This window comes from Spinacia oleracea, chromosome 3 (assembly GCF_020520425.1).
Source record: "Spinacia oleracea cultivar Varoflay chromosome 3, BTI_SOV_V1, whole genome shotgun sequence".
Classification (NCBI taxonomy): Eukaryota; Viridiplantae; Streptophyta; class Magnoliopsida; order Caryophyllales; family Amaranthaceae; genus Spinacia; species Spinacia oleracea.
Window position 1 is genome coordinate 47,780,794 of NC_079489.1, and position 9,091 is coordinate 47,789,884.

The 9,091-nt window shown below is 36.3% G+C and overlaps 2 protein-coding genes across 7 annotated transcripts; one reads left to right on the forward strand and one right to left on the reverse strand.

Annotated features, from left to right (window-relative positions):
- LOC110790793 (heptahelical transmembrane protein 4) lies at positions 1 to 6,185 on the reverse strand. Of its 6 annotated transcripts, none has more exons than XM_056840261.1 (5): positions 5,985 to 6,185; positions 4,124 to 4,371; positions 1,854 to 2,178; positions 516 to 1,065; positions 1 to 230 (listed from the first exon to the last, which is right to left on the reverse strand). In XM_056840261.1, exons 2-5 carry the CDS (start codon positions 4,369 to 4,371, stop codon positions 58 to 60), a joined length of 1,296 nt encoding a protein of 431 aa, XP_056696239.1. In that variant the 5' UTR covers positions 5,985 to 6,185; the 3' UTR covers positions 1 to 57. The 6 variants fall into 6 exon arrangements, with proteins under 6 accessions (XP_056696239.1, XP_056696238.1, XP_056696240.1 ...); XM_056840260.1 differs by having other exon boundaries at positions 5,953 to 6,185; XM_056840262.1 differs by having other exon boundaries at positions 2,037 to 2,178; positions 5,953 to 6,184.
- Positions 6,186 to 7,078: 893 nt separating this feature from the next.
- On the forward strand, positions 7,079 to 8,538 carry LOC110790786 (uncharacterized). The gene is made up of 2 exons (XM_056839092.1): positions 7,079 to 7,364; positions 7,412 to 8,538. The coding sequence occupies exons 1-2, from the start codon at positions 7,079 to 7,081 to the stop codon at positions 8,536 to 8,538; spliced, it is 1,413 nt and encodes a 470-aa protein (XP_056695070.1).
- The last annotated feature ends 553 nt before the right edge of the window (positions 8,539 to 9,091 follow it).

The window sequence follows — 9,091 nt, forward strand, 5'->3', positions numbered from 1 at the left end:
TCGGTAGCAAAAGAACGTAAGTTTAAGTATAGGAGATCACCCTCTCACATTTTCCTGTTATATATGAGGAGAAAATAGAAAATAGAAAATAGAAAATAGAAAATAGAAAATAGAAAATGAATCACAAATAGAAGTACACCTAAAAGTTTTCAGTAGGAGATGGTAGGCTGGAGCAGAGATAGTTGAAAGGTAGCCAACTTCTCTTAGTGAATCGCGAGGGTTTCTTTTACCTGTAATTATGACAAGGAAACATAAGAGATAACAGAGGTACCAATTTCATAGATCCAAGGTTAACAAAGTATAGAACCATATGAATGTTCATCTATCTCACGTACTACGTATATAGTTAATTCAGTTTATGGTAAGTTTATCAGATAATAATCAAACCCTGATTTATATTAAATTAATGTTTCAACAACCATGAACATCTCGCCACTTGAGGTACAAGAGTCCAGTATGATAGTGTGTGTAAGCTCCAGCAACCACCAGAATATGAAAGATTGAATGACTATGACCTGCAATATCAAACTTCCCCGGCCACCATCGCTCGGGTATCCTTTTTGCATAAATCAATGCTCCAATACCATAAAATGCTCCCATCAGAATCTCATAACCGGTCGTCTGCAATGCTTCAGGCTGGTGCCTATACAATATCAGCTTATGAAATATTGGAGCAACACCAGAGATGCCCATACCAAAAAACAAGGAAGCACGGATACTCCTGTATTCTGGATTCTGGAAAACGGGGGACAGAGAGAAAACAATTGTTGCAATTCCCAATATTGTTATCAAGGATAAGTACAGGTTGCAGAAAAACAGGTTGCACATGAAGGAGTAGTAAACCGGAGGGTAGAATGAGGTTGTAATCAGAGCTGCAATGCCTGCATAGTCAAACCTCAGCATAATATAAGAAAGCCTTTCTGAGTGGCAGCAGAGTAGATGGCAAGCGCTGCTGGCCAGCAAACAGAACATCGCCCCACCCAAGAAGGCATAGAAGGGCCATCTTGTGATTGGGTCAACTGCCAAAGGTGCAATTGTGTTTAGCAAATTATCCTTCACGCTCCACTGCATTAGAAATAACTGGTGGTTAGTCATACTCTTTACTTCTTTAGTCTCAGAAAATTGGAATAAGATTCTTTTGTGACAAGAAAATTACCGATTAAAGATCTAGTAATGGATATAACATGGTCTATGTGAAGCGCTGAAAACTCTAGAAGATAAGATAGAAGCACTGATATTTGGATATAGTCTGATATGCCACTATTTCAGTTAGCTACAGAAAGCACTCAACACAGGGGTACATGTAGAAGGCACTTCACAAAGCTCAGACATAAAGGATAAAAAAAAAAGGGCTCTCACGAATTTAGAGGATCTCAAATGAGAGATTGAGAGTCAAGGAGTTTCACCACGATTAAGAAATTTGAATCTATTTTTCTCCATGGGTTTTCTCACTTTTCATTCCCTGAGTACATTCTACTCTCGTTTGAAAGTAATACTCATATATTTGAAGGCTGTTTCTGTATTATCTTTCCAAGGAAAATCAATACTTACTAATGTTCTCATAAAACATCCTTGCCAACACATTTAAGCACACATATTTTTCTTTTATTATTATTTTCTTATTAAGAGGCCAAAGAACACCATATACGCACACGGAGCAATTATTTTGACCTTGCTTTCAGACACCACATGTCCACATCACAAGTGAAAATGCTTATGCCCTAAATGCAAATCCAATTTGTCTTAAAAAAGTCCAGTCAATTTACGAGGATACTTGCAGACCTTGCAATTAAACTGAAGGGCTTAAGAGACATCAACAAATGACCATGAGGTAACAAAGAGAAAAATATTACCAAGAAATGATCATCAGTCTGGTTTAAATGGGAGAAACGCTCAGGTAAACAGTTTGACAAATGTTCCATAATATGCCACCCAGAAACTGATGACAGCGAATTGATATAAGGAAGTGATGCCTTCAATTCACTCCTTAGCGTACTGAAATCAGGAATGTTAGATAAGGACGGAAGGCAACTCACAAGCGTTGAGTGAACATCGTGTAAGCCAGCTTTCTTGAGCATCTCAGCCAAATGTTGCAGAGGGTAGTATTCCATAACATCTGGAACTGTAGTTGCTGTGTATATGGCCAGAGATAGGAAAAGAAAGAAGCCAATCAAATGCCTGAAATGCAAGTTAGTCGTTTGTGAGATAAAGGGACCACAACCCACCACCCTAGGGAAAAATATGACCCAAATTTATGAGAGGAAGAATCGGATTGTTAGTTCTTTTACTAGTCCAGTAAATAAATAATGATAGGAAACAGAAGATGAGTACATAATCAGCCTTTGCCTCAATTGATAATAAATTAGCATCACCAAAATGTTACCAAATAGACAAATAAAAACACATCAACGAACGTACACATCACACTAAAGAAAAAGCTACATTAGACACCTTAAACCCCTATGTGCCTTTGTTATAAAGTATCGGGTACGGAAACCAAACCAATGGGATTTAAATGGGTGATTCCCATTACTGAGAACAATATTGGGGAAAGGAAAACATCCCCACTCCCCTCTCTCCTTCTACATTGTTTCCTCCTGGTTTTACTGCTCTCCACTCACTACGCGACCTCTCAGCTCCTCCACTATCTACTGATAACCCCCTCTCCCACAATCCCTCTTCTCTCTCTCTCTCTTTATAGTCTCTCCTACATTGTTTCCTCTTCAATATTTCTCCTCTTCTTTACCAATATGGGCTCCCACCTCCACCATCATTTTTCCTTCCCTCCACTCCTATAATGCTCTGCCCTTTCCCTCCATGTCATCATCTCCTTCAATCACACCATTTTCCTCCCGTACACCTTTGCGCCTCCCTCTATACTAACCCTCCAACTTAGGTTGAATCAAAATAGATATCAATTGTGTCACCAAAGTCCTTAACATGATTTGATGGTGGAAGAGAAAAACCACTAATGGTATAGATTGAAGGACATCCAAGTAGATTGTACACATGAGACCTCAAGGTTGTTACACGAACTGGAGAAGGGTTTTCCAGACAAGTGATTGTGGGAGGTCTTCTTTTTTTGGCATATTGTAAGGCGTTATTTGTGGATAGAATGACACATATTAGGGTGTGGGAGTAGTAGCATAAGGACTTAGGAGAGAGGTTATGACGTAAGACGACAGTGGAGAAGGGGAGGTAGTGCAAGAGGGGTCACACAAGGAGAAAAAAGGGAGTGGTGATGGTAGAGGACAGTTGGACAACAAGGGGAGAGACAATGGTTAAGGTGGCAGCCGTGTTGTGGAGGTTAAGTGGTGGCTGGAGATGTGGAGGAGAGAAAAACAGTCTATCATTAAATGGTTCCACTATTTTCTTCCCAACCGGGAGATGGAGTTCCCCCTTCTAGGGTATGGGGTCTGCAATAGCTTGGTGGGTTTTGAACGCTTTACGGTAGGCCCCTCAAGGTATCAATTATTCTAATTTTGTTAACCAAACATCATGTATAGGTTTGGAGGATCCTTACCCATACCAAATTTCCAACAATAATAGAGCCCAAATTTTTTGAATGCAGTCTATTAACTACTTCAAAAGTCAAGCATTTATTAGGGCATATTTTCAAACACTTTCACAATGTTCAGAGCCCATAAAATATATTTTCATAGCTTATAAATCCTAGAAAACAGCAGGCAGAAAGACAGAAATGAAACAGAGGCAAACGAGGATAGAACAAATAAATCCAAACTCTAAGGAGCATTCTGCATCAATGCAATTATATACTCACTCTGTATTTTAAAAAGAGATACATTTTCCTTAAACGATCATATTTTAAAAAGAGATAAACTTTCCTTTTTTGACATGTTTTGGTCCCCACTTACAATTATATTAATATTTCTCTTTTTCTTGTGGTCCCCCACTTACTTACATCATTTTTTTACTACAATAAATAATTCACCAACTACCCCACTTTCATCTTATTTTAATAAATTCAACTCACTCTCCTAAAACTTTGTGCCGGTCAAAGTGTATCTCTTTTTAAAATACGGAGGGAGTATGAAATTGGAAACCATGAATCCAAGCCAATATAGCTAGAAAAAAAATATCGATGAATGCATAAATTCCTTACGTCCAAACATTAAGAGTTTCGTTATGGATGGTGAAGATGCTCAATAACAACTGTTTCAATGGCCATTCACACCGATAATGACTCAAGATGTACTCATTGTCTCTAAGGTATGGAGGCAAGGAATGATACTCTATTAGCTGATATTTGACTTTCTTCCATAGCCTTTTGCCATTCCTCTTTTTCAAAGAGATTTCTTCCTCATCTTCACAGTCGGCTTGATTGTAAATTGTTTGTGAAGAAGACACCATCTGTCCCAGAAGATGCAGCAAGGTATCAAATGATTGTCAGAACGACATACATTTAGACAGTGTTTTGAAACCAACTAAAATATTGAAAGATGAAATGAACACCACAATGAGGTTGATTTTAGACTGTTACGAGATAAGCCTCTGACACACGTCAAGGTGCTTTAAAAGAATTAGAGCCACTTAAGTGAAAATGGAGCTCCTGTTTTTTCAAGCAATTGTATCCATCACCTTATATGAAGCACTTGAAATGATAAACATTTTTATTTGAAATGACAGTTAAATAAATAATAATGCTTATGCTTAGGTTTTCTTAATAAATTCACCAAAATTGCAGCTTGAAGCTCAGAAGACTACTTCAAAATATTGAATAATTTTCTCCTTGGTTATAAAATCATTTTATTTGCCAAAAAAAAATATTGAATAATTTTGTAACACAACAGTCTCCAAACAAAGATCACAATGAAATAATTGGAGTACATATGCAACAAATGCAAGGCAGAAACAGCAACAGAAGCAATAAACATGGTCATATATGAAGTTCCCCCCTCCCCTCTTTTAACATACTGATAATAATAATGCGTAAGGCGGTTCCCATTTGCGAATTCACAACAACAAACTAAACTTCCACTCTACCAAGATCAAGCACAATCTACATTGTCGAACTAACAGTCTTCTATCAAATCAACCTCTGTACAAGTTATGCAAGAGAATAGACCCTTCGATCAGTTTGGTTTTGAATACCCAAATTTTGTCCTTAGTCATTAAATCATACCTTGTGTGACTTTTCATAAAAAACCTCAACATCCAGAAACTCTTATCTAGTCTTCTTCCTACACCAAACATCCTCTTACCAAATAATAGGCATTTCAAATATCTCGGATTGAAGGGGTATTATTGATATTGATACTCCCTTCGTCCCTAAAAGATTGCCCCATATTCCTTTTTGGATGTCCCTATTTGTTTGTCCCATACCTTATTTAGTACTTTTTCCACTTATTCTCTCTCTATCTCTTTCCTCAAGGGCTCCCTTTACCAATCCACGTTTTATACCCAAGTATTAATAAGTAACATTTGCTATATTGGACAATCTTTAGAAACGCAGGGGTATAACTAAAAATGTGGATAGCTTTTCCTTTCTCTAGTTTTTTAAAACCCAAATGCTGGATAAAGTACTAATTAATTTTCAGCAAGATAACAATTCAATTCAACTGAAAAGCACACATGCATTCTCCAATTAATTCTCCCTTCATTGTACCCACAATCTTTTTTATTAAAAACCAACCGGAAAATAAAGTTGATGCCAAATCGGTTAGTTGGTTAAAACCTTGGTGATACTATGCAAAACCTGAGATCCAACCCTGACCACCTTACTATACAGCTCTCTAATACAACATAAAAACATGGAAAACAAACCAAGATATGGGAAATAACAATCAATAAGAAAAAGATTAGTACCCAAATGAGAAAACTAGCTGAAAATATCGATAAATAAATTCAATGATGAAATGCTTGATCAGCAATTACAAACTGAAATTAAAAGCACGTAAGAAATATGAAGAGAAAGATTTGGAGAGACATTACCTCAAATTGATGAAAAGTTTGGGGGAAATTACCTCAAATTGATGAACAATTGGAATGATTAAGATTACGGGATTGAAGAAAATTTGTATTTAAGATTTGAAATTGTATGTAAAGTTGAGGGATGATGTGGGCAAATGGCAAAATTTATTTGGTAAGCTTTCAGCCGGGAATTTGGTCGATCAAAAATAAAAGGATAGCATAGTTTTGCCATTTGTATAGTCCATGGAAAAGAACAAAGGACTCTACGAGAGATATTTAGAGAAACAATAAAATATATTATATTTTTAAACGGAAAAATATAGTCCCTCCGTATTTATGTAAGGGATATATTTGGTCGGACACGGGTATTAAGAAAAAAATTGAATAAAATAAAATAATAAAGTGGGGTTGGTTAGATATTTTAATAAGTAAACAAGAGGGGACCATGTCATTTAGAAGGGTGGGAGGTGAGGTAGGTTTATGAAATTATTTGTTTAATAGGATGGTTGGTCATAGGGTAAATTAGATGTACTTCCTCCACATTTTTTTAGTTGCAACATACCAATATACACGGTATTTAAGAAAATTGGGTAAGTTAACTATTTGTTGGTCCCCACAGTAGATAATCAACTTTGTTAAAAAAAGGAAGTACAACAAGTACAACCCACGTGATGTTAATTGGAGATTAATATTCAGCAAGTTAGTGGGGGCAGGGAGTGAAATTTCACAATTCCCTCCAAAACTCACCAAATTTTTAAATTTTGCAACCTGAAAAAAAGTCCACCAAAATTCAAAATATTTCCAACTTTAAAACACCAAAATTTTGTCCATTGTTTGTTTTGAGAGCTAAGAACAAAAAATTACAATTTCCAGAAATCTTCAATTTCTCTCTCAAGAACACAAACTTCTCTTCCACTTTCTCTCACTTGCACACACATCACTGACTTTCTCTCACTTGCACACACAACACTGTCACCATGGATGAAGATTTTGAGGCCTCATGGTCTCTCGTGGGTTGGATAATTGGCCAGAATTCACCGTAGACGAGTTATTGTCTTTGTAGACTACCGTCAACAACTACTTTGAGTGGGAGCCTGATAATTCCAGCATTCCCATATATGCAATTCCAACAGAATTTGATATAAGCATGGAGGAATTGCTTCAAATGGAAGATGCAATTAATACACAAGATGATGAAGATGTTCCTGAAAATGAGGTATGGTACTTTTCTAATTCTGACGATGATATTGATGCATATAATGATGCATGCATTGAATTAAATGACCATGAAACTTATGGCATCCCTATGCATGACACAAACACCCAAATAGGGCAAAACTCAAGTAACAAAAAACCATTTTTGACCAATCACATGAGGCAACAAATGGCTATACAGTTGTTTGCAGAAGCTACTGGTAAGACAATCCCCTGGGGTTAGCTAAATACTTAGCTACTAAGTATGGTGTTCACAGAACAACAGTTTATAGGATATGTGCTAAAGCAAAGAACCAAAGAGCTGAAGGCAAGGATGTCATTGTGAATCACGAGAAGTACAAATGTGGTCGAAAGCCATTGATAGCCAATGATGAGGAGGAGGTCTTACTATCTGTCCCACTTAAACAAAGAACAACAATGAAATCATTTGCATCTGCATTAGGGGTCAGTCCTTCAACAATCTATAGGCTACTTAAAAGGGGTATTCTATGGTCTCACACAAACTCAATCCAGTCCAAACTAACCCCTATGCATAAAACTTTTAGACTAAAGTTTGTGTTGACAAAAATTCTGCCAAGGACTGTCAACTCATTGCCAAGGTTCGAAAATCTGTACAACATGGTCCACATTGATGAAAAGTGGTTTTTTATGAGTAGAGTCACACAGAGGTTCTACTTACTGCCAGAAGAAGAAGATCCTTACAGAGCAACGACTGGGGATATACTTTGGGATGGGAAACTGGGAATCTTCCCATTCATTGATGAGGTTGCAACACAAAGAAGCAGCAAGAATAGGGACAAGGGGATAGTTGAAACTAAACCCAAACAATCAATTACAAGAGAAACCATCAGAAGCATGATTTTAGATGAAGTAAAGCCAACAATCAGAGCTAAATGGCCAAGGGGTGCATGCAAGACTATATGGATACAACAGGATAATGCAAGACCCCATATTGAAGTTGATGACCCACAATTCTTGGAAGAAGCAAAGAAAGACGGGTTTGATATGCATCTAATCTGTCAACCTCCACAATCACCGGACCTCAATATTTTAGATTTGGGTTTTTTTAGGGCTATACAATCCATCCAACACCAAGAATTCCCCGTATCAGTTGAGGAGTTAATTGAAAGTGTAATCAAGTCATATAATAACTATGATCCTAATATCATAAACATGACTTGGCTTCACTCAATGTATGTAATGGAGGAAATTTTGAAAGTAAAAGGAGGAAACAATTATAAAAGTCCTCACAAAGGCAAGAAAAGACTTCAAAGATTGGGTGTACTACCAACTTATGTTGAGGTACCGAATGAGCTGGTCCAAGACACGGTTCACTTTCTGAATGCAGGAATCATAGAGGGTGGGCAATCATCAAATGCCCACATGGTGTAAAAGAAGATGAAGGCAAGACTTTTTGAATAACTTTTTGAGAATTCAAAAGTTAAATCAGTTAGAAATTAGGTGATCGAGAAAGGTATACAACTTTTTGTAAAGCTATAAAGTCAAATCAATTTGAAGTTAGAATTAGATAGAACTTTTTGTGAAGATTTAAAGGGTAAATATGTCGTCCGCTAACATTTTGTAAGATTTAAAGTGAAAAAATCATGTAATGACTTATCAAAACCTATTAAACTTTTTGGATGGCGCACACACACCGAAGTCAATAATATATGATCTCTCTGTAATCCCCCGTATATTTATAAGTTTATTAATTTAGTTTTACGAATAAATTATATTTAAATTATATTGGTGAATTTTAGTAATAAATATACATATTTAATGTATATTTATTTATTCATAAGCATTTTAAATATTTTAAGAATTTACGAAATCAAAAATAATTTTAGAATTTTATTTCGTAAAGAATTCGAATTACAAAAACGATTGAATTTGGAAAACAATCGTAAGCGGTGTTGAATTCAAATGCTAAGCTAAATTCTATTTC